At 38.3% G+C, this 26,423-nt stretch overlaps 1 protein-coding gene across 11 annotated transcripts in view; it reads left to right on the plus strand.

Moving 5' to 3' along the window:
* DOCK7 (dedicator of cytokinesis 7) overlaps positions 1-26,423 on the plus strand; it is a 268,374-nt gene that overhangs the window by 40,665 nt on the left and 201,286 nt on the right. For all 11 annotated transcript variants that reach the window (XR_011390680.1, XR_011390679.1, XM_070078382.1 and 8 more), the window contains exons 5-9: positions 4,329-4,458; positions 4,549-4,761; positions 5,415-5,500; positions 16,697-16,763; positions 18,375-18,524. Coding sequence is in view for 9 of the 11 variants with exons in the window: in XM_070078382.1 (XP_069934483.1) it covers positions 4,329-4,458; positions 4,549-4,761; positions 5,415-5,500; positions 16,697-16,763; positions 18,375-18,524 (646 nt within the window). In the remaining 2 variants the exon portion in view is untranslated. The remainder of the gene's footprint in view (positions 1-4,328; positions 4,459-4,548; positions 4,762-5,414; positions 5,501-16,696; positions 16,764-18,374; positions 18,525-26,423) is intronic.

The raw sequence follows: 26,423 nt of genomic DNA on the forward strand, positions 1-26,423 counted from the left end.
TTAGCCTATTGAGCCGCGGCGCCGGCCCTAAGATCCCTTTATACACACACACACACACACACACACACACACACCTTTTAGTGATGCTTTATGTTCAGAAGCAGTAAATACAGGCAGTGGAAAGGGGCCTGCAACAGATGTTAGACATTTGGTTCCTTTGGAACTCCCTATACCATGTGTGCATAGCAATGTCTGTAGAAATACCTACTATTTTTTAGGAGCAGTGTTTATGGAGGCTTGAGAGGTCGTAGGATCGTGTCCAAGGTACACATACCTTGGAAGAAGAAGGAACCTTTATCCCCAGGATGGTAGGTACTGGCTGACACTGCTTAGCAGCATGATCTGCCCCCTCCCTCCAACCACTTTATGTGAACTAGATGCAGTAGTTACTTATATATGGGGATACAAATTGAAAAATGAACACGGAACCCAGAATTGCCATTTCATATGATGAAAGCCAATATGCTTGAAAGAAAATTATCGAGCTACTCATAAAAGACTTTAACAGTGTGGAGAGTGGTTTTGGAGCACAAGTTAGGATCTATAAGTGTAGGGGCTAGTGCTATGGCATCGCTGCCTGTGATACCATTATCCCATATGGACACCAGTTTGATTCCTGGCTGCTCTGCATCCAATCTAGCTTCCTGCTAATGCATCTGGAAAAGCAGCAGAGGCTGGCCCAAATACTTGGGCCCCTGCACCCACATGGCTGACCTCCTGACTCTTTACTCCTGACCTTGACCTGGGCATAGCCCCAGCTGTTGCAGCCATTGGTAGAGTGAACCAGCGTATAAAAGATCTCTCTCCCTCTCTTTCCCTCTTTCTCTGTAAGTCTGCCTTTCAAACAAATAAAAATTAAAATCTTTTAAAAATATGTAGGTGTAATGAATACTTTTAAGTATTGGTGTATGTAAGAAATACAAAAGGATATTGTAACTGTAGCAAAAATCATTTATCTCTGGAGATTGAAATTTTGATCAGTGTAGAAATATTAAAAGCCCAACTGATTGGCCTGATGGCCAAGTGGTTATGGCTGAAAAGTGAAAAGTGAGGTGTAAGATGAAGCCAGAATTCAGCAGGAACTGATAACAGAACAGAAAGTACTTCACTTATTTATTCATTCAACAGATATTTTGAAAGTCTCATACGCACTAGGCATGGTACTAAACTCTGGGGATGCAGCAATGAACATAGCCAACTCCATGCCCTTATGGGACTTCTATTCCAGGGGGTAAGGAGGTCAATAGGCAGTAAACAAATAGATAAACGTATAACAGATAAAGGTCTTGTGGAGAAAAAAAAAAGGTGGGATGAAGGGGATATAGAGGGCATAGAAGAGGGACATGATTTTTATTTTATATAAGTAATCAGGGAAGCTTTACTGATAAGGTGAGTGTGAGCAGAGATCTGAAGGAAACAAGGGAAGGAACGCTGTGGATAGCTGGGGGAGGAGTTTACTAGGCAGAGAGAAGGGTAATACATGTCAAGGCCCGGTACCAGAAACACGCTGGAAATGTCAGTGTGGTTGTAACAGAATAAGTAAGAATGCCAAGAGATGAAGTCAGGAAAATAGCGGTGTGTGGTTTGGATAGTGCCTCATTGTAGCAACTGCTGGAAGAAAGGATGATACAGAAAAAAAGTATTAATCATAAGTTGTTCCAGCTCTCTTGAATTTCAAACTGTCGATTCTTTAGAACAGAATACAACACTATTATTTATCAAAGCAGTTTACCTGCGCAACTTCACGAATTAAGGCAGTTGAAATATTTCCTGAAAGATTAAGCTATCTGCTTCTGAATAATACCTTTCATGTTAGTATATTGAGGGTGTATAAGTTTTTCTGGAGAAAATATTTTATTTTGTGATTATAATGTGATGTTAACAATATTGTACCGGCTGTTTTAATTATTTTAGCAACAGTCAGGATGTTTGAATCATCAAATGTGATTCTTCACTATGTCATGAGTTGCTGGTAGCCAAAACAATCTTTTAATAGTCATAACTATTCTTCTCCAATTAAAATATTCTCTCAATTTGACTCAATGAAGTGTTAATCGTGAATAGTAATTGTTCTTTGATTAGCTTTATTTGATGTTCTGATATTGGATTTTTACAGGCTTATTAGAAAAAGTTTTGTTGATTAAAGACTTGTTCTGTGGCTCTTTCTTAACCTAAATGTTAAATAATATAGGTATGTAATGGTGTTGTAGATTTTGCTATTTTTAATTTCTGAAAGTTAAGATCACTGATACATCATGAGACACAGAAAAACATTGATTGGCTATTTGAAGTTTTAAGAGAGAGGGGTGAGTGTTTGACATAGCCGTTTAGTCTGCTTGGGATGCCTGTATTCCATATCAAGAGTGCCTGGGTTCAAGTACCACCTCGGTTTGTTTGTTTCTTTCTTTTTTTTTTTTTTAAGATTTATCTGTTTGAAAGAGTTACAGTGAAGCAGAGAGAGAGAGAGGTCTTCCATCCGCTGGTTCACTCCCCAGATGGCCACAACAGCTGGTGCTGCGCAGATCCGAAGCCAGTAGCCAGGAGCTTATTCTGGGTCTCCCACATAGGTGCAGGGGCCCTACTTTCCCAGGCCATAGCAGAGAGCTGGATCGGAAGTGCAGCAGCTGGGACTTGAATCAGTGCCCATGTGGGATGCCAGCACAGCAGGTGGCAGCTTTCCCTGCTATGCCACAGCGCTGGTCCCACACCTCTGTTCCTAATTCTAGCTTTCTGCTAATGAACACCCTGGAGAGCAGTAGGCTGTGGCTGCTACCCACATGGGAAAACCAGATTAAAATCTTTGATCTGGGCTTTGCTTTGAACTGAGAAGTGAACTAGTAGATTGGAGATCTCTGTCTTTATTTCTGCCTTTCAAAAATATAAAATAAAATTGAGTGCTTTATATATGTACATTTTACCTTTCAAGAATTTATATTATTAATGTAATACGTGTTTTCTACTTTTTCATTTTTTTTCCTGGCCTCCCAAGTTTTCTTTTTACTGACCAATTCTCTGAATTGAAAGTATAACAAATTATGTACATACAGTTGGTACAGAAAGAAGGAAAATATGATTTACTTCTGGAAACTCATGATCTATATTTAGTTGAAATAAAGGAACTCTGAATGGAAATTTTCTTTTTAAAACATTTTCTTTTGGGGCCAGCACTGTGGCAGAGCAGGTTAGTCCGCAGCCTGCAAGGCCAGCATCCCATATGGATGTCGGTTTGGGTTGTGGCTGCTCCACTTCCGACCCAGCTCCCTGCTAATGTGCCTGGGAAAGCAGCAGAAGAACTCCCAGGTCCTTGGGCCCCTGCACCCACGTGGGAGACCCAGATGGAGCTTCTGGCTCCTGGCTTCGGCCTGGCCCAGGCCCAGCCATTGTGGCCATTTGGAGAGTGAACCAGCGGATTGAAGATCTCTCTGTCTCTGTCTCTGTCTCTCCTTCTCTCTCTCTAACTCTGCCTTTCAAATAAATAAAATAAATGTTTAAAAATTTTTCTATTTAAAGATTTATTTGAAAGGCAGGTTGACAGAGAGGAAGAGGCAGAAAAAGAAAGAGATCTTTCATCTTCTGGCTCCCCTAATGGCTGTAATGGCCGGGGTTGGGCCAGGCCAAATCCAGGAGCCAGGAGCTCCATCCAGATCTCTCATGTTGGTGGCAGGGGCCTAATTATTTGAGCCACCTTCTGCTACTTTCCCAGGTGCATTAGCAGGGGCTGGATCAGAACTGAAGCAGCTTGAGTTGAACTGAGCTCTCATATGGGATGCCGGCATATCAGTCTGTAGCTTTATCCACTGACTACAGTGCTGGCCCTATGAATGGAAATTTTCTTAAACTTTTGGTTAAATGTTTAATACCCTCAACTGTTAGAACAGATTTTTTCTTATGTGAAGAAATAATACAGAGGCCAGCGCTGTGGCACAGTAGGTTAATCCTCCACTTACGGTGCTGGCATCCCATATGGGTGCCAGTTCTAGTAACAGCTGCTCCACTTCCCAACCAGCTCTCTGCTATAGCCTGGGAAAGCAGTGGAAAATAGCCCAAGTCCTTCGGCTCCTGAACCTGTGTGGGAGACCTAGAGGAAGCTCCTGGCTTCTGGCTTTGGACTGGCCCAGCTCTGGCCATTGTGGCCAACTGGGGAGTGAACCAGTGGATGGAAGACCTTTCTGTCTCTCCCTCTCCCTGTAACTCTACCTCTCAAATAAATATATAAAATCTTTAAAAAACAAAAAAGAAATAATACAGAAAACACTTGGCTTATTGTATATAATGTGCTGAAAATGTAAAAATTGTTCAAAAATTGATATTTATTTTATTTTTAATAGATACCATAAACTGGGAACAGGATTTAATCCCAATACATTAGATAAGCAGAAAGAAAGGCAAAAAGGTTTGCCAAAGCAGGTCTTTGAAACTGATGAAGCTCCAGATGGCAACAACTACCAGGATGAGCAAGTAATACTTTTTATTCAATGACTGTAACAAGTTACTTATAGATAGTTTAATTCTATTTACTAACATATTATATTTAATATTTTGTGACAGGATGATCTTAAAAGACGTTCAATGTCAATAGATGATACTCCAAGGGGTAGTTGGGCCTGCAGTATCTTTGACTTGAAAAATTCGCTTCCTGATGCTTTGCTCCCCAATTTACTTGACCGAACGCCAAATGAAGAAATCGACCGTCAGAATGATGACCAAAGGAAATCAAACCGTCATAAAGAACTCTTTGCTTTGCATCCATCACCAGATGAGGTATAGAAATCTGCATATAATGAAGTAAATGATTATTAAGAAAGACCTCTTATGAGTATGATTTATATATAGTATTATAGTAGTGTAGAAAATAAAACTTAACTGAAAGATAGCTGTCATTTTTGTAAATGAAATATTAAGAAAATTTTCTTTTAACTTGAGAGACATAGGAAGAAAAACAAAGTGAAAGAGGAAGCTTCCATCTGCTGGTTCCCTCCCTAAATATCCAAAAAGGCTAGGGCTAGGCCAGAGTTGGAGCCAGGAGTGAGGAGCAAGAAACACAATCCAGGTCTCCCAGGAGTGTGGCAGGAGCCCAACTACTTGAGCCATCTCTACTGCCTTCTAGGTCTGCTTTGATGGAAAGTTGGGGTCAGCTTCTGGAGCCGGAAGTTGATGTGGGTGTCTTAACCAATAGACCAAATGCCCGCGCCATGAAATACACTTTTTATACTAGTGAATTTGTTACTCTTAATGAGTAACTTCTGTGAACTCTGCATACTTGTGATCGAATGACTTTTGTTTGTGGATGAATAGGTCATTTCCTGTGTTCAGTTTTGAAGGCTAAGAAGACTAGTAGAATAAGTTCTTTAAAAATTATAAAAGGTTGAAATAGGATATGTGTATTTAGTTTGGTGTTATTTGTCAATTTCTAGGAAGAACCAATAGAACGACTTAGTGTTCCTGATGTACCCAAAGAACATTTTGGTCAAAGACTTCTTGTAAAATGTTTATCTCTCAAGTGAGTATTTTTTTCTTTCACTATATAACTTTTGTTTTCTGGGATAAAATTTTTGAGCCCTAATCTAACAAAATCTTAGTTTTATACTTGGATTTGCATCCTTTTGAGAAGTATTATTTTATGCATAATTTTAAATGTATTCAGCATTCAAACTTATGAATGAGTCTAAGCTTTAGGGTATTTTTGCTTCAGAAGTGAGATAACTCTTTGGCACAGCTATAAAATTAGTCAGAAATTGGAAAAAACATTCATTGAAATTTCTAGTACTTACCAGATACTGTTGTGGATTGGAGAATATAAAGACAAAGTATCTGTTTCCTTAAAGCAGGGGTAAGGAATCTTTTTTTCCTGCCAATGGCCATTTGTACATTTGTAACATCATTCCTGGGCCATACAAAGTTATCATCTTAAAAATTAGCCTGCTATAGATTTACTGAGCTTTGAGTCCCACCTCAGATTGCTGTGCCAGACCAAATGATGTCATGGGCCTTCTACGGCCTGTGGCCAGACGCTTCCCATCGTTGCCTTAAAAAGTTGATTTTGTATTTGTTACATAGTCGACTTTGTTGTTTCAAAGTTTTGAAGTGTGTTTTTTTCTTCTTTAAAAATGTTAAATGACTTCTCACATCGTTAAGATGATGCATCTTGGATTTGTATTCTGCTTCACAAAGTACTTTTTCTTTAATTGTCTTCAGAGTTACTCTGTAAGGTAGATGTTTTCTTCATTTTATGAATGAGGAAACCAGAATTCAGAGGATTAGCAGAGGTTAACTGGTGTGCTTATTATCATGCAGGCAGTAACTGAAGAACAGACTTTATGCTTTTTTTATTTTATTATGTAGTATTATAAATCAGTTAGTAGTTCTGACTTAAGAAAAAGAAGTTTCACTTCCTAGAGCCTTTTAGAAGATGCAGCTTGTAGAGACAGACCACGTTCCTGTATACTTCTGGCAGTTTCTTTCCTTGAAAGTTAAGGTATTATGTATCCAGTTAAATTTATCTAGAAATTTTAATAGATAATTATCTTTTGAATATCTGGACAACTAACATTAGTTCTTAACTTAAAATCTTTGTTTTTTTTTTTAACAGATTTATTTTGATGATAATTTATATATCATAAAGTTCACCTTTTTAAAATTTCAAGTTTTTTCCATTCTGTAACAGGAACTTTATTATTTATTTGAAAGGCAGTGACAAATGGAAAGGGAGGGACGGGGAGAGAGAGATTTTACATCTGCAGGTTCACTTCCCAAATGCCTGCTGTAGCCAGGGCTGGCCCAGACCAAAGCCAGGATCCTAGAACTCATTCTGGGTCTGCCACTTGGGTGGCAGGGACCTAATTGCTTGAGCCCTCATCTGCTGCCTCCACCGTGCATTTTAGCAGAAAGCTGGAATTGGAAGGGGAGCTTGGAACTGGGACTTGAACCAGGCATCTTGATAGAGGATGCAGGCGTCCCAAGCAGTAACTTAACTGGTATGTCAAACACTTACTCCAAAATTCACCCTTTTAAAGTTGTACACAAATCAGTGATACATATCATGGAACTGTACAACTCCCACTACTATCTAATTCCAGAACATATTCCTCACCCCAGAAAGAAATACAATAAGGTATTAGTCTCCTTGGGCTGCTGTAATAGGATGTCATAGGCTAGGTATCTTAAACACAGACATGGATTTTTCTTAGTTCTGGAGGCTATAGTAGGGGGGCCGGGTAGGGTGGTTTCTGATGAGGCCTCTTCTCCTGGATTGCAGTTGGCTGGTTTCTTGCTGTATGCTTAGAAGACTTTTCTTTTCTTATGAAGACACCAGTTCCATGGCATTAATATGCCGCCCTTAGGACCTCATTTAACCTTATTACTTCCTTCAAGGCCTTATCTCCAAGTATAGTCATATTGGGAGTTAGGGCTTTAACATGAATTTGGGGGAATTTTGTTCAGTCTGTAATAATACCCATTTAGTAGTTGGCTACTCCCCTTTATCCCTGGCAACCACTAATTTGCTTTCTGTCTCTGAGTTCACCTATTCTAGATTTTTCCTATAAAGGGAATTATGCAACAAGTGGCCTTTTGTGTCAAGTTTCTTCACATAACATTATGTTTTCAAGTTTTATATATATATTGTAGTATATATCATTGGTTCATTCCTTGATATAGCTGAATAATATTGTACTGTGTGGATGTACCATGTTATGTTTATCCACTCATCAATTGATGAAAACTTGATTTATTTCTATCTTTAAGGAAAATGGCTTTGTTGAAGTATAATTCACGTATTATGCAGTTTACCTGGTGTATAGACAGTGTACGTTTCACTAATGAATTAACTCTGTTCATCCTTTTTTTTTTTTTTTTTTTTTTTGACAGGCAGAATGGATAGTGAGAGAGAGAGAGACAGACAGAAAGGTCTTCCTTTTGCTGTTGGTTCACCCTCCAATGGCCGCCGTGGCCGGCGCGCTGCAGCCAGCGCACCGCGCTGATCCGAAGGCAGGAGCCAGGTGCTTCTCCTGGTCTCCCATGGGGTGCAGGGCCCAAGCACTTGGGCCATCCTCCACTGCCCTCCCGGGCCACAGCAGAGAGCTGGCCTGGAAGAGGGGCAACTGGGACAGAATCCGGCGCCCTGACCGGACTAGAACCCGGTGTGCTGGTGCTGCTAGGTGAAGGATTAGCCTATTGAGCCGCGGCGCCAGCCAGTTTTTAGTATCTATGTACGAATCTGTGCAACTGTCATCACAATGAATTTTAGAGCACTTTCATCACCCCCAAAATAAATCCATGTCCATTGCTGTCACTCCCTGTTTTCCCCAACTCCTCCAGCTGTAGGCAGCCACTAGCCTACTTTCTGTCTCTGTAGATTTGCTTACTCTGAGAATTTCCCATAAATGGAATCATACAATCTATGATCCTTTGTTTCTGGTTTCTTTGACTTGGTATAATATTTTCAGGGCTTACCTATGTTGTGGCAAGTATCAGTACATTATTTCTTCCTATGGTTGAGTAATATTCCACTGGGTATATATCCAATATCTTGTTTATCCATTTATCAGTTAATGAATATTTGAGATGCTTTCAGTTTAGAAGCATAATTATGGATTATGTTATTATGTTTGTGTACAAGTTTGGGTTTTTATTTTCTCTTGGGTATAAGCCTTGGAGTGGAATTGTTGATGTGGTAGCTCCGTGTTTAACTTGTAAAGGAGCTGCCAGACTGTTCCAGAGCAGCTGCATCATTTACATTCCCATCAGCAGGTTGTAAAGTTTCTAATGCCTCTACGTGCTTACCAACATTTTTTACTGTCCATCCCACTCCTGTCTTTGTGAAGTGGTATCTTATTGTAGTTTTACTTACTACCTTTTTTTTTTTTAATTTTTGTTTAGTAAATATAAATTTCCAAAGTGCAGTTTATGGATTACAATGGCTTCCCCCCCCCCCCATAACTTCCCTCCCACCCACAACCCTCCCATCTCCCACTCCCTCTCCCATTCCATTCACATCAAGATTCATTTTCAATTATCTTTATATACAGAAGATAATTTAGTATATATTAAGTAAAGATTTCATCAGTTTGCACTCACACAGAACATAAAGTGTAAAATACTGTTTGAGTACTAACTAATAAAAGTTATAAGGGTGTAATTTCTCCTAGAGAAAATAGAGAACGATGTTTCATGTAATTCTGTCTTCTTTAGCTTTTTTTTTTTTTTTTTTTGACTGGCAGAGTGGATAGTGAGAAAGAGAGACAGAGAGAAAGGTCTTCCTTTTGCCATTGGTTCACCCTCCAATGGCCGCCACAGCTGGCACGCTGCGGCCAGCGCACCGCGCTGATCCGAAGGCAGGAGTCAGGTGCTTCTCCTGGTCTCCCATGGGGTGCAGGGCCCAAGCACTTGGGCCATCCTCCACTGCCTTCCCGGGCCACAGCAGAGAGCTGGCCTGGAAGAGGAGCAACTGGGACAGAATCCGGCGCCCCGACCGGGACTAGAACCCGCTGTGCCGGTGCTGCAAAGCAGAGGATTAGCCTAGTGAGCCGCGGCGCCAGCCTCTTTAGCTTTTGTTTCATCAGTTTTTGTTAAAAAATTTAAGGGACCTGTGTTGTGTCACAGCAGGTTAAGCCACCGCCTGGGACACTGGCATCCTATATGAGCACCGGTTTGAGTACTGGCCGCTCTACTGTTTACCCAGCTCCCTTCTCATGTGCCTGAGAAAGAAGCAGAAGGTGGCCCAAGTGCTTGGACCACGCCACCCCTCTGGGAGACCTGGATGGAGCTCCAGTGTCCTGGGTATGGCCATTAGGGAGTGAACCAGCCAGTGGGAGGTGCTTCTCTCTTTGTCTCTCTCTGTAATTCTGTCTTTCAAATAAATAACCAAAGCTTCAAAAACAAAGCAAGACATTAATTTTAAAAATTTGAAGTGAGAATTACATACTTTTGCATTACCTATGGTAAGAAAAAGCCAGATTTAAGGTGAGGAAGAATTTAGTGTCTCATTATAAGTTCACAAAGGGCTAACTATGATAGTTTTATTTTACTTAATTATGGAGACTTGTAAAAGTTTTGATAATAATTTCTAAGACTTTATTCTCCAAGAATACAAGAAAATCCTGTATGAGAAAAGTATTTCTAATGTTAAGAGGATTATTAATACCGTGGTCTAGACATTTAGGGAAACACTGTTTTTAAAAAGTGTATTTATTAAAAAAAGTTTATTTATTTATTGAAAGCCAGAGTTACACACACACACACACACACACACACACACACATACACACACACACATCCTAAAGAGAGATCAATCTTCCATCTACTGATTCACTCCCCTAATGGCTACAGTGGCCAGGACTGGACCAGGCGAGAACCAGGCACTAGGAACTCTATCCTGGTCTCCCGTGTGGGTGGCAGGGGCCCCAGGACTTGGGTTACCGTCCACTGCTTTTCAGACATGTTAGCAGAGAACTGGATCAGAAGTGGAGCAGCTTGGTCTTAGAACTGGTGCTCATACAGGATGCCTGCGTTGCAGGCAGCAGCTCAACCTGCTGTTCCATAGTGTAGGCTATGGGAAACCACTCCTAGGCATGGGAAAGCTGATGTGAAACTAAGAATTTCCTGGAGGCCTAGGAATGCTAAGAAACCATTATTTCACAGAGGTAATTTCTGTGTTTTTCTACAGGGTTATTCCTCTTTCCTGGTTTTAGTGGGTCATGCAAGGGAAAAAAAAAGCTTGGCTCTGAAGCAGGGTAGAAATAAGTTGCTAATCACAGATTTTATAGAATTAATATTCTAAGTGGTTGAAATGTATGTTTGTTACAACTTTGGTTCTAGCAGGGGTAAGCCAACCGGGAAACAAGAAAACAGAGAGAGGGAGAGAGAGAGAGAGGGAACAAACTCTGAGGTTCCTAGCGATAAACTTGCATATTTATCTGTATGGCTCAAAAATCTCCAAAGCAGAAACTCATTTTAAAATGGTTTCAGATTTGTAGTAGTCCTACATCCTGGCAGAGGAATATATTTTTAAAATCTCAGTCTCAAAAGATTTTTGCAGATAAAGCTCCCATTCTAGTTGTAAATCACCAAGCATGGCAAAAACAACTGCAAACCAGCAAAAGGCTACCAAATTTAGAACATAAAGTATTTATAATACATTTAAATAAACCAGCACTTAGAAAACATTATATTGGAACAAAAGACTCTTAGAGCCGACTAGAAAGAATTTAAACATTTCATTTGACCTTTTTCAGGATTGTATAATTGAAATTATAAACTCAGAGTAAACTTAGATGAAACTAAAGAGTGAATAAATAAACTGGTAGAGCTGAACACATTCCCATAGACATAAATAGATGGAGAATAGGAAAATGACACCAACAAAAATCTAATTTGAATTCTGAAATGAAACAATTTGAGGAATAGGGAAACAATTACTGCAGAGGGATGATGACAGAATTGTTCAGATATTATGAAACACAGTAGGAACCTTCAATTTCAGAGGTCAAATGAAATCCAGGAGAGATAGATAAAAAACTAATTAACACCTAGATCAAACATGGTAAAAATGCAGAATATCAAAAGCTAAGAGAATGTTTTTATTAAAAACAGCCAGAGAGAAAAAGAAGACATATGTTAAAAAATTACTGTTAGAGCCAGCGCCGCGGCTCACTAGGTGCGCCGGCACTCCAGGTTCTAGTCCCAGTTGGGGCGCCGGTTCTGTCCCAGTTGCTCCTCTTCCAGTCTAGCTCTCTGCTGTGGCCCGGGAGTGCAGTGGAGGATGGCCCAAGTGCTTGGACCCTGCACCTGCATGGGAGACCAGGAGGAAGCACCTGGCTTCTGGCTTCCAATTGGCACAGCACGCCAGCTGTAGCAGCCATTTGGGAGGTGAACCAACGTAAGGAAGACCTTTCTCTCTGTCTCTCTCTCACTGTCTAACTCTGCCTGTCAAAAAAAAAAAAAAAAAAAAATTACTGTTAGAGTGGCAGCTGATTTATCTCAGCAAAAAATACTGGAAGCCAGAAAACATTGTGTCATATCTTTATTCAGAGAAAATAACTGCCAGTCATAAATTTATTCCCCGTAAAAAGATCTTCCAAGAAACATTGTTGAAGCAGTTAGTTTTTCTGCTGTTTTTTAATATAATGTATTAAGAAACAATTGTTCATTATGTCTCATGGCTGGAGTTAGATGACATATAAAAGCCTCACTTAATGTCTGGCACTTGGTAGGAAACTTGGTCTAGGAGCTTCTCTTGTTTGATTTCTTAGCTTAATGTCAGTTGGCAAAGTAGCCACACTTCTCTGATTATCTAGTAAGCTAACCTGGATGTGTTCATGTAAGGGTAGACATTTTTCCAGCAAGAAGAGGGTGAACGTTGCAAGTCTTCTTGTTACTTTGGATTAAAACTCTTGCAACAAAGCATTTACTGATGAAAACAAATCATAAGGTTAGCCTAAATTCAAGGTATGGGGAAATAGACCGCCACTTACTGGGAAGATTGGCAAAGAAGTTCTGTCCATTTTTTGAAATCTGTAAATGATGAAGTATATATATTTTTAGGCTAGTAAAAACCAGAAGTGTTTCCTAAAAGTGGTTTATCATTAAAAATGTGGCTTCTAAAGGATGTACTTTAAGGATTTTAGATGACGGAAAGAAGGATTACAAAGAAAAGGGAAACATAAGGATGAATTTCATTGTTTAATGTAGAAGTGACTAGTTTATGAGGATAAAATAAGTAAAGTAGAACTAAAAATGTAATAGAATGTATAAATCAAGGATTTATTAGGGATAAAGTATTTTAAGGTCTAATTGTTTAGGAGGATGGTATAGATACTGGTGAATATTAGAACTTTTAAGTTAACTATGTATTTTATAAGTTCTTAAGTAATCATTACAAGACAAATTATTTTCTAGACAGATAATGGGGAAAATTTGGTTTGAAAATGGAAATATCAGTCAATCCAAAAAGGCAAACCAAAGCATTTAGAAAAAGGAGAACAATAAAAATAAGATGTTAGATATAAATCCAAATGTAAGTCTTGACAACCTTGTAAATGGACTACACTATCCATGTGAAAGAAAATGATTGTGAGACTGTATTTGTAAACTTCAGTGTGTATGTATATAATTTTAGGGGCAGAGAGAAAGAGAGGATGAGAAACAGACACAGTGATCTCCCATCGACTGGTTCACTCCAATCTGCTGGTGTACTTCTTAAATTCCCATAATGACAGTGCTGGGCCAGGCTGAAGCCACGAGCTGGGAATCGGCCCTAGTCTCCCATGTGGTTGGCAGGGACCCAGCTACCTGAGTATTACCTGCTGCCTTCCAGGGTCTACACTGGTAGGAAGCTGGAATCAGGAGAGAAGTCTAGATTCAAATTCAGGTTCTCTGATAGGAACATAGTTCTCCTAACTGACATGTTAACTGCTAGGCCAAATACCCACTGTTGTGGTGTGTTTTTTTTGTTTTTGTTTTTTTTTTTTTAATTTTAAACAGGAAATCCATGTAAAACAGAAGCACCCAAAAAGGTTGAAAGTTAAAATATATATTGAAACATAATTGGTAAATATTCATCAGTGAAAGCTGAAGGAGTAATATGAATATCAGACAAAATTGAGTTTAAGTGAAAATATATGTTAGTACACTGATAAAATTTTCAGAATTGTATTATTTTAATTGTATGCAACTGTATGAAAATATACTCAGTTTAAAAAAAAGAAGATCAAGAGCAATAAGCCAGATTTTATCTGTAACATCTTTTGGAATTGAAAATGACCTCTTTTGCAGTTTAGTAACTATGTGGTGTCTGTTCCTGAAATAGCATTTCTTGACAAACTCGAACGTGTCTATCTTTGGGAGACTGGGATTAATGTGGTATGCTGTTCTCTGATGTTACTAATTCAAATTATGTGCTAAATACATGAAGAATTTACATTTAAATAAGAAAAGAAAAAACTCTACAAATATATCTTTGGCAGTCCCTTTTTTGCAACTTTAAAAGAGAAATATACCCTAATTTATAAATACTTTTTTTTTTTCTTTTTTTAACAGGCAGAGTGGACAGTGAGAGAGAGAGAGAGAGAAAGGTCTTCCTTTTGCCGTTGGTTCACCCTCCAATGGCCGCCGTGGCCGGCGTGCTGTGGACAGCGCACCGCGCTGATCCAACGGCAGGAGCCAGGTACTTATCCTGGTCTCCCATGGGGTGCAGGGCCCAAGCACTTGGGCCATCCTCCACTGCCTTCCCGGGCCACAGCAGAGAGCTGGCCTGGAAGAGGGGCAACCGGGAAAGAATCCGGCGCCCAACTGGGACTAGAACCCGGTGTGCTGGTGCTGCAAGGCAGAGGATTAGCCTAGTGAGCCGCGGCGCCGGCCTTTTTTTTTTTTTTTTTTTTTTTACAGGCAGAGTGGACAGTGAGATATAAATACTTTCCATGTAATACTAGCCTCTCTTAAAGTAGAGCACATTGAAATTGTGTTGGTTTTTTCAGATTATTTTCTACAATTTTGTCATAGTGACTGATATGGATCTTTCAATACTGGTCAGGAGTATTATAAAGAAAGTTATTATACAGGAATTTAATGGCACTAAATTATACATTGGAATACTCATTTTCTTAATAGGTAAATTAGAATTTCTTTTATTTGTTTTGTTTTGTTTCTATTTACAGCTGAATCTAAAATTTATATGAAAATATAAGGAGCCAAAAGGAGGCAGGGCAGCTTTGAAAAAGTTTACCAAAAACAACCAGATATCAGGATTTAGTGTGAAACTGTGAAATTAAGATAGTATTGTATTGCTACATGATTAGGCAAATAAACTAATGGAATAGACTAAAAGGAGTAGAGAAGACCCACATGTGTATTGATTTTTGATTTACAATGAAAGTGGATATTATGGAGTGGTGGGGAAAGGGTGATGATCTTTTCAGTGAATTGGTAGGAAGTTGGATATCTGTTCCTCTCTCTTGTCCCCACTCCTGTTAACCTATAGAGGAAAACATTGATGTGTTTTACTTCATTATAAAGAACAACTTCAAACATCAAAAGACAGAAGCCTTGGAAGGGGAAACGATATTTCTACCACATCCCTTGAACATTGTGCTCATTTCCAGAATACATAAAATAAACTACAAATTACTGAGAAATAAAGTCAAACAACAAATATAAAAGTAGACCAAAATAGAATATACAAGTATTTAATATATGAAAAGATGCATATGAAAAATCCATTGTGATACTGCCTACCCACTGGAGTGGCCAGAATAACAAAGACTGATAGGATCAAGTTTTATGCAGGATGCAGAGTTGGTTTTGTAGAGGCTAACACGTGTGGCAAATATCCCCAAGATCTCTTCATTTTATTTCTGGCTGGGTTTTGCTAAGAGCTCTTCGTGAGCAGTGAGAGAGTGGAAGAAAGGGAGTATTTGTTTTCCTAACTCTTTGTTTGCTCAAAAGGCCACAGTGTCTGTGAAGGATCATCTATCCAACTATCCTTTCCAATTCTTGGTTACCACTTCCATGTTCTTTTTCAGCTGTAGGGATGGTAACGAGTCCTGCTATTGCTAGCCCCAGGATATGTTCATATATTTTAAGTGGCCCTTTATTAATTTCTCAACCCAATACAAATACATTGTCTTGCCTCCTAAAGAATCTTGGATTTTACTCTTCTAATTAAAAAAAAAGGGGGGGCAGAATTATTAGGCCTTCAGTACTGTTGACATATTTGTGGAGATAGTTTTCTGTTGCCGGAGGCTGTCCTGTACAATGTAAGATGTTTAGTCACATCCCAGGCCTTTACTTGTTAAATTCCTGTGATGCTACTGCAGTTGCGATAACCAAAAATGTCTGTAGATATGACAGATAACCCTCTTGGGGGCAAGACTGGCCTACGTTAAGAACCACTGCTTCATTCAGTTCATACTACATATTATTTTATTCATCAGATATTTACTAAATGTTTATGTAAGTCATTGTTCTTGGAAGTGAATTAGACATCTCAATGTAAGCATACAGTTACAAAATAAATCTTGGCATATTCATAAAATAGGAATTACTGTGCCAGCATTGAAAGTGAGAGAAGATTAATATTTATGACACAGAAATTTGCCCATAAAATTTTAAGTTGAAGAAGCAGAGTATAAAATATCATGTATACCATAGCATTTTTTGTTTTAAAAATTTTAAGTTATATTTATACTTAGAGAAAAGATCTAGATGGATTAGACACTAAATTGTTATAGTTCTTTCCAAATAGTGGAATTTGGGATGCTCCTGTTTTCCTCTGAGAATTTTTATGTATTTTCTAAGCTTTTTGCATAGGATGACTCATTTATAATTTGAAAGAAAATATTAGGCCTTTATTTTTAAAGTATATTTTAAAACAAACATTTATACATATAAAGAACCAAATTACAGGTTAGAAAGTAATTAGTGTCACAAAATGTACATAAAATGCCATGAGGCTTTTAGGGAATTTGGGATTAGTTGTATCAAGAGAAGTTGAGGATGATTACGTAGAGAGCAGTGGTTGATAAAGACTGTGAAAGACATGTCTGAGGAGGAGTATATTTCAGGAAGAAGGTGTAGTGTAGGCATAGGCACAGACATACAAAAATTTCATGGTATTGAGATAATTTAGTTTTGGAATCAGAATCTCTCCAGCTGTGTCTTTTATATTTATTTTTAAATTATCCTGTCCTTTCTTTTCATGAAGGTTTGAAATTGAAATTGAACCCATATTTGCAAGTTTGGCTTTATATGATGTCAAGGAAAAGAAAAAGGTATGGTTATATAACTTCACTATAATCATTTGTTGAAGATTTCAAAAGGCCTCATTTTAATAATGTTGTATAAGTAATGATTTTTTGAGAATTATTAAATGTGTAACTTTTAAATTTTTTTTATTTATTTTATGTTTTGACAGGCAGAGTGGACAGTGAGAGAGAGAGACAGAGAGAAAGGTCTTCCTTTTGCCGTTGGTTCACCCTCCAATGGCTGCCGCGGCCAGCGCGCTGCGGCCGGTGCACTGCGCTGATCCGATGGCAGGAGCCAGGTACTTCTCCTGGTCTCCCATGGGGTGCAGGGCCCAAGTACTTGGGCCATCCTCCACTGCCCTCCCTGGCCACAGCAGAGAGCTGGCCTGGAAGAGGGGCAACTGGGACAGAATCCGGCACCCCGACCGGGACTAGAACCCGGTGTGCCGGCGCCGCAAGGTGGAGGATTAGCCTAGTGAGCTGCGGTGCCGGCCTAAATTTTGATAATTTATTTATTCTTATGTATTTGAAGGGCACAGTGAGAGAGAGAAGGAGAAAAAGAGAGAGATCTCCCTTTTACTACCTCATTCCCCAAATGCCTGCTACTGCTGGGTGGGGCCAAGTCAAAGCTTGGAATTGGGAACTTGATCCAGGTTTCCTGGGTAGGTGGCAGGGACCCAACTACTCCAGCCATCACCTGTGGTAACCCAGGTGTAATTGAGCAGGAAACAATCAAGAGTGGAGTTGAGATTTGAACCCAAGCACTCTAGTATGAAACGCAAGTGTTCCAACCAGTGCCTTAACCACTGTGCCAAATGGTTGCCCATTTCTTAAGGAAGGAAATAAAAATTTAATTTATTAAAACCAGTTAAATGTGTTCTTGTTATAAAATACTTTAATCAGTGACTGGTTTTTGTTTTGTTTTAATTAAAGAGTTCCAAAAACAAGTAGCCAGAGTAATTTTTTTAATTCAAGAAATAGTATCATACAAGAAAAAAGTATTTTAAGCAAATAGTGTATAAAAGACAAGAATAACAGTGAATTTTTATTGACATAATTTTCACAAATTCTCACTAGCTAAAAGATAGTTTATATTTATTTAAAATATTTAAAATATTATCTTAAATAATAGTCTTACTATAATGTTATTAAATTTAGGAATTTTTCAGAAGGCTATCTCAAATAGCATTTCTTAATTTAATGTTCTAAGCCTAATATGTAGTAAAAACCAGAAGTGCCTTCAATGACTTCTACAATTAACATATGACATATTATGGATTTCCTTAATGTAACTTTTCTGTAGCAACTTGTATTTGCTCAAATAAAATCTCAATTCAGAGCCATTTAACTCAATGATAATTTCTTTTTATACTTTATTAGAGGTTGAATATTCAGCCCAAAGAATTTGGGATATGATTCTATAGAATATGTTTATTATACTTCCCAAATAACCTGTACATTTCTTTTGCTTTGATTCAGATCTGTAAACATTGGTCTAAGTGCAATGTGGGATAAACTCTAAGTTAGAGTATAATGTCCTAATATTTATAATAATTTAAAGCTGAATATGAATTATTTGTGTAAGTTTTTATAAAATGTACAGATTTTAAAATTTAATGTGTGAAATGTATTTTTCAGATTTCAGAAAACTTTTATTTTGACCTTAATTCTGAGCAGATGAAAGGATTATTACGTCCACATGTGCCTCCTGCTGCCATTACCACTCTGGCAAGATCAGCTATTTTTTCTATCACTTACCCTTCACAAGATGTTTTTCTTGTAATAAAGGTAGGAATAATGTGAAATGTATTTGGCTTTTTTTTTTTGTAGTTTCTGTATACCTCTCTCTTAACAACATTGCAAACTTCTCAAGGACAAAGATTTGACCTTTACTTATTTTTCATCTCGATGTTCCTTAATGTACTTCTGTAGACGCTACCTAATTTTTCTTGTATGGGGAGCTAATACATATATTCTATTATCAGTTTTGTCTGTTGGTATCTATTGAGAGAGGGACTGGGAAACACATAGATTGATTTTAAGGAACTGGGTCACATGATCATTGGAGCCGGGATGTGTGCAGTTTGTAGAGTGACTGGCAACTGGTAATTCAGGTCAGACCTGAATTGATACTGTAGCCCTGAGTCCAAATTCTGCAGGACCGCAAACTAGAAACCCAGGCAGGGTTGGTTTGTAAGTTACATATAAGGAGAATTCATCCTTTGAGAAACCTGTCTTTGCTATTATAGCTTTCAAATGATTAGATGAGGCTCACAGAGTAATCTGCTTTACTTCTAGTCTACTGCTTTAAATGTTAATCAAAATACCTTTAGAGCAACTTTTAGATCCGTATTTGACTAACCAGCCAGACATCATAACCCGGCCAAGTTGACACATAAAATGAGCCATCAAAGGAGCCATGGATAATTTTATCACTCAGTTCCTAAATCCTATAAATATTTAGAGCTGAATCATGGAAGTTGTGGAGCAGTGTGATCTGGCTGTCAGACAGTTAAGGATAAGGATTACAAATTCTAGAATCTGAATAAAATTACTTAGCTTTATGTAACTTAAAGAATCATTTACCTTAACTTGACCTTGACTTGAGAGTAACCTAAAATATATTCCTTAATCACTTTATTTATATAAAATTATTATACAGAGGTAATGAATTTTATAATAAGGTTATAAAGTGGATTGTCATGAAATGAATCGAGTTTACCCACAGGAATAATGTCCTAATTTGTAGATACATTCCTATGAATTCAGGCTAAAGTAAATCTTAGTTACAGTGAGAAGTCCTACAAGCAAATATTTGTCAGTATTAGTTTTTAGAAATTCACTCAAAGAGTAACTTTTAAGTTCTAGAAATGAATGCAAATGGCAAATATACAGTTATTTTATGTGGGGAAAATAGTAGATTTTCACGAGATAGAATATATGAGAGGGAATGAACTGGTAAGATAAAGATGATGGTTAGAATATTGGCTGCTTGAAAATGAGATTATTTAGTGACAAACTTTGGTTGTCATCATAGATAGCCAAAAAGGATTTAGATAGGGACAGGTATTGTGGCACATTGGGTTAAAATTAATTAAATATGTATTGAAGGATGGCTTGATTATTGAAAGGACACAAGTTACAAATATGTAGTTTGAGTAACGATCACATACATACTGGAGTGCCTCTTTGAGCCCCAGTTTCTCCAATTATGTTCATGCATCTTAGGAGGCAGCAGATGATGGCTAAAGTTCCTGGGCTCCTGCTACCACAGGGGAAGACTGGATGGAATTCTGGGATCTTGGCTTTGGGCTGGCCCAGTCCTGACTGTTGCAGGCATTTGGGAAGTGATCCAGCAGGTGCATGATTGATCTCTATCTCTCTCTCCCTCTGCTTTTGAAGTAAAGAAATAAATAAACATTAAAAATAGGCTAAGATAAATTAAAGATAGGAAATGTTGAATATAAATATTCAACATATAGAAACAGGAACATAAGTCTTGATACATTTATATGACATAGTACTATGGCCCTTGAAACTACAACTTGGAAGAAGTTTTTTGAAAGATGTATTTATTTTTTTTTGAAAGAGTGACAGAGAGCAAGGGAGAGAAAGACAGATTCATCTTCCATCCACTGGTTCACTCCTTAAGTGGCCACAACAGATGGGATTGGGCTAGGCTGAACCCAGGAGTCAGGGACTCCACCTGGTTCTCCCTCATGGATGGCAAGGCCTCATATACATAAACCATCATTTGTTTTCCCAGGTGCATTAAGAAGGCAGCTGAATTGGAAGCAGAACAGCTGGGACTTGAACTGACACTCTGATACTGGATGCTGGCGTTGCCGGTGGTAGCTTAAGACACTGCACCACAATGCTGGTCTCTGGTAGAATCTTTTGTGATACAGATATGTCACATATGCTTGATACAATGTTTAGTGAAAAAGAAGTCTATATAAAATTTTTCTAGAATTATAAAGAAAAGAACAAGGGAAAGGGAAATAGTAATTTAAATTTTAGGGGCAAACATTTGGCCTACATCTCACATCAGAGTCCCTGGGTTTGAGTCCCAGCTGCACTCCAAATTCCAGTGGTGTGCACTCAGAGATGTCAAATGATGGCTGCCTGTTAAGAGAAAAAAGAAAAAAAGAATTATTACATCTATGTTCATGAGTATTATTGGTATATAATATTAAAAAATAAATTTTGAAGGAAATGCATTTAGGAGGTTTTCTTTTTTGCTTTTAGTATTAATTTTCATTGTACCTGAAAGGTAGAGAGACAAAGAGGAATATCTTTCATCTGCTGGTTTATTCCCCAAACAGCCAGGGCTGGAGCAGTCCTAAGCTGAGATCCTGGAGGGCAATCTGGTCTCCCAAGTGAGTGAGAGGGACCCAACCACTTAAACCATCACCTGCTTCTTACCAGGACACACATTAGCTGGAAGCTGGATCAGAAATGGAACTGGTTCTCAATAAGACACTTTGATGTGGGATGTGGGTGTCATGATCAGTGTCTTAACCGTTGAGCCAATTGCTTACCACATTTAGGAGATATTCTTTCATCACTGTGGTCCATCAGGATATTTTTTGTTTCTTGATAGAAAAATGTTCTTGTTATGTGTATAGCTAATTATGGCTATCTAATACTAAGAATATAAAACCCTAGTAGGATACAAAAGTAAACATTCATTTTAGGTCATGCATCTGAGTTGTCTGTCGGTCAGCCAGTCTAGAATGCATTCTGTTAAGGTGCTTCCACTCTTAAGAGTCTGTGCACTGGTTGGGGGGCATCAGTTGATTTAGCTTAAAGTACTCTCTAGATCTCTTCTAGCGGGCTAGCCTGGCATACTGTCATGGTGGTTGGAAGTGCCAAAGACCAGATCCAGTTGCATAGGTGGTTTTCAAGTCTTTGGTTACATTGCCATAGTCTCCTTCCTTCCTTCCTTCCTTCCTTCCTTCCTTCCTTCCTTCCTTCCTTCCTTCCTTCCCTCCCTCCCTCCCTCCCTCTCTTTCTCTCTTTCTCTCTTTCTCTCTTTCTTTCTCTCTCTCTCTCTCTCTCTCTCTCTCTCTTTTTTTTTTTTTTTAATTGTAGCTACTATTCTGTTGACCCAAAACAAGTCAGTCACATAACAGACCACAAAGTCAGTAGGCTGGGATATGTACTTGGTCACTTTACTGGGAATAACTGTAGTGTCACAAAGGGAAAGAAGGGGTAAGGGAAGTGAAGAGTTGGAAGTTTTTCTATAATCTATAAAGATCTGGAATACTGACATTATGGTCCAGCCAGAATTATTAGCTCCTTGCTCATTTTTGTGTCTTCTTTTTTTTTCCAACATAGTTACTTTCTGTTAAATATGTGAAGGGATTATACCACCTTATTTGGATTATTGTTTATGTGTACTTGCCATTTTACAGAACAAAAACACAAAGCACATTGAAAGAAAACCACAAATAAAAGCTTGAATTACAATAAGGTAATATTAATAAAGTTCACTTAGAATTATTTAATTTTTAGTGAAGGATGACCTGATTATTGAAAGGACAGAAGTTATAAATATATAGTTTGATTAATTTTTCCAAAATGAATATACTTATGTGACCAGACAGCCAAGGTAAGAAATGAGACATTAACAAAATCTCAGAAGCCACCCTCGTAACCCATTCTATTTCCAGCTTCCTCCTTCCAAAAATTTTGCCTGTTTTTGAACACCATAGTAATGAGATCAAAGAAAACGTGTTTATTTATCTTCCTTTTTTTGTTCGTCATGATTATGTGATTAAATCTGTGTTGTATGCAGCAGTTTTGAAGTTCATTTTTATTTGTTTATTCTTTTTTTTAAGGATTTATTTATTTATTTGAAATTAGGAGTTACAGAGAAGGAGAGGCAGAGGCAGAGACAGAAAAATACAGAGAGAGATCTTCCATCCACTGGTTCACTCCCCAATTGGTCACAATGGCCAGGGCTGGGCTGGCCTGAAGCCAGGAGCCAGAAGCTTTCTCCAGGTTGCCCAAGTAGGTGGCAGGGGCCGAAGGACTTGGGCCATCTTCTGCTACTTTCCCAGGTGCATTAGCAGAGAGCTGGATTAGAAGTGGAGCAGCGCCGGCACTGTGGCATAGCAGGTAAAGCCACCGCCTGTAGTGCCAGCATCCCATATGGCCACTGGTTCGAGTCCCGGCAGCTCCACTTCTGATCCAGCTCTCTGCTGTGGCCTGAGAAAGCAGTAGAAGATGGCCCAGATCCTTGGGCCCCTGCACCCACGTGGGAGACTCGGCAGAAGTTCCTGGCTCCTGGCTTTGGATTGGCGCAGTTCCGGCCGTTGCAGCCAGTTGGAGAGTAACCAGCAGATGGAAGACCTCTCTCTGTGCCTCTCCCTCTCTCTGTGTGTAACTCTTTCAAACAAATAAATAAATCTTTAAAAGAAAAAAAAAAGTGGAGCAGCCAGGACTTGAACCTGTGACCATGTGAAATGTTAGCGCTGCAGGTGGTGGCTTTATGCTACACCACAGTGCTGGCCCCTGAAGTTTTTTATTACTTTCTGGTATATTAGTATATGAATGAATGACAGTTTATCCAGTTTACTAGTGATAGAGATTTTAGTTCATATAAGCTTGTGCCTTCTATTGGTAATTCTGTGAATATTTGTAGATCATAAGGATAGACATTTGTACTTGTTTTTATTTAATTGGTTACTAAAATTGATAAGTCATGACATTTATATGTTAGCTTTAATATATACTACCAAACAAGTTCCCAAAGTAACTATAACAGCTGCATTCCCACTGCTTGTGAATATGAATTTCAGTTATTCATTCTTAGTATTTATCAGTTTTTAAGGTGAAATATAAACCATCTACAAAGAGATATGTATAGCATATATGTCTGAAGTAACAGCTTGATGAATTGCTGGGCATATATTCATCACCAATCATTGTTGAACTCAAGTTATATGGTATCTCCATCATCCCAGAGGATTCTCTTGTTTATTTTTCTAGTGATTATCACCCCCTCCCACCAGATAACTAGTGTTCCAACTTCCATCACCATTATTTAGCTTTTTCTGTTCTTGAATTTAACATAAACACAATCAAATAATATATAGTCTTTTGTACCTGGCTTTCAGTATGTTTGTATACTTTTAGTTATTACAAGTTATGCTGCTCCAACATGCTTGTATTTGATTTTTGGGGCAAATATGTTTGCATTTCTATTGCATCTATAGATAGAGGTTGAATTAGCAGACCATGGGGTATTTATATCTTCAGTTGTAGTAAAAGCATCCAGATTTCCAACGTTTAGTCCAATTTATGTTCCTATCAGCAGTGTTTCCTTCTTAACACTTGCTACTCTTAGATTTTATTTTACATCTTAGTTTCATTTATCTTACCCTTTTTTTTTTAAAGATTTATTTATTTTTATTTGAAATTCAGAGTTACACAGAGAGAGGAGAGGCAGAGAGAGAGAGAGAGAGAGAGGTCTTCCATCCAATGGTTCACTCCCTAATTGGCCGCAATGCCTGGAGCTGTGCTGATCTGAAGCCAGGAACCAGGAGCTTCCTCTGGGTCTCCTACGTGGGTACAGGGGCCCAACCACTTGGGCCATCTTCTACTTCTTTCCCAGGCCATAGCAGAGAGCTGGTTGGGAAGTGGAGCAGCCAGGTTTCGAACTGGCACCCATATGGGATGCCGGCACTCCAGGCCAGGGCATTAACCTGCTGCGCCACAGCGCCAGCCCCACCATTTATTTTTGATATATTTATAGGGTTATATGAATTTGATTTTTATTTATTTATTTATTTATTTATTATTTATTTATTTTTTTGACAGGCAGAGTGGACAGTGAGAGAGAGAGGGACAGAGAGAAAGGTCTTCCTTTGCCATTGGTTCACCCTCCAATGGCCGCCGCGGCTGGCGCGCTGCGGCCGGCGCACCGCGCTGATCCGATGGCAGGAGCCAGGAGCCAGGTGCTTTTCCTGGTCTCCCATGGGGTGCAGGGCCCAAGCACCTGGGCCATCCTCCACTGCACTCCCTGGCCACAGCAGAGAGCTGGCCTGGAAGAGGGGCAACCGGGACAGAATCCGGCGCCCCAACCGGGACTAGAACCCGGTGTGCCGGCGCCGCTAGGCGGAGGATTAGCCTAGTGAGCCGCGGCGCCGGCGTATGAATTTGATTTTAATTTTCAATTTCCTTATGACTGAGGATGAAGAATTTATTGTCCATTTGGATATCCTGTTTTGTGATGTACTTATTCAGATTGCTCAGTTTTAACATATTTGTAAATGGTTTTTCATATAATATACATTTAAAAATACAATTTTTTTTATCAATTTTGCTCATATAAATTTTAAAATAGTCATAAAATCATTAATAGTATAGTAGTATATAATTGTTAACCATTTAATCAAGGTTTAAAACAGAATTTGACAAAACACTATTTGCAACAAAGCTGATACACACAGGCTTTTCTTTTCTTTTAATTTTAGCTCCCAAAAAGCATGAACACATTGTATCAAAGAGATACGTGCACCACAATGTTTATGGCAGTAATCAAAATATGGAATCTGCCAAGGTGTCCATCATCAGATGAATGGATAAAGAAAATGTGATGGCTATATATTTATTACAATGGGATATTATTCAGCTACCAAAAAGAATGAAATATTATCATTTGCATCAAAATGGCTGGAATTAGAGGACATCATTTTAGGTGAAATGAGCCAGACAGAGAAAAACATACACCATGTTCTCTCTTATATGTGAGAGCTAAAATAAAAAATATAATAATCTTTAAGTGTACCGCTAAGTTAATTTATACATATGAGTATATATCATGCAATCATATGCATTTCAGTGGATTGTTACTACTTTATCTTACTGATTTGTAAGAGCTGTTTATGTATCATTTGTTCACTAATTTGGAGTATCAGTTTTATTATGAGTTAGATTCTACATATTGTTGATTCAGTTTCTAGACTTTTTAAAAATAAGCTTAAATTTATATAAGGTGAATAAATCTCACATATTTCATATATTCAGATTTAAGAGCATAATGATACTTTCTACTCTACCCTCTCTCTTGCCCATGCTCCTACCCCCTTCCAATTTCCTTTCTTACTTTTTCTTTTAATTTTTACAGTGACATACTTTCAGTTTATTTTCTAATCACAAGCTTAACCCCCCACTAAATAAATAATTTAACAAGTAGTAAGTAGAAAAACCATTATTCCTCAAGAATATAGATAGGGCTGTAAACAATAATCAAATCTCAAAATGTCAATTTCACTCATATATATTTCATTTTCTTATTCTCTGTATCTTAGTCAACAGAAGTCAGGGAAAACAGATGATATCTATCTTTTGGGACTGGCTTTTTTCTCTAAGCATAACAGTTTCCAGTTGTTTCTGTTTTGTTGCAAAAGACTTGATTTCTTTTTTTTTATAGCTGAGTATCATCCCATCATGTATATATACCACATTTTCTTTATCCAGTCATCAGCTGATGGACATCTGGGTTGACTCCGTATTTCTTTTAGCTATTGTGATTTCAGCTGAAATAAACATGGGGGTACAGATAGCTCTTTCATATGCTCATTTTATTTCATTTGGGTAAATTCTCAGTAATGGGATGACTGAGTCATATGGTAGATCTATTTTCATACTTCTGAGGAATCTCCATACTCTCTTCCA

The sequence above is a fragment of the Oryctolagus cuniculus genome, chromosome 7 (assembly GCF_964237555.1).
Source record: "Oryctolagus cuniculus chromosome 7, mOryCun1.1, whole genome shotgun sequence".
In the NCBI taxonomy this organism is placed as follows: domain Eukaryota; kingdom Metazoa; phylum Chordata; class Mammalia; order Lagomorpha; family Leporidae; genus Oryctolagus; species Oryctolagus cuniculus.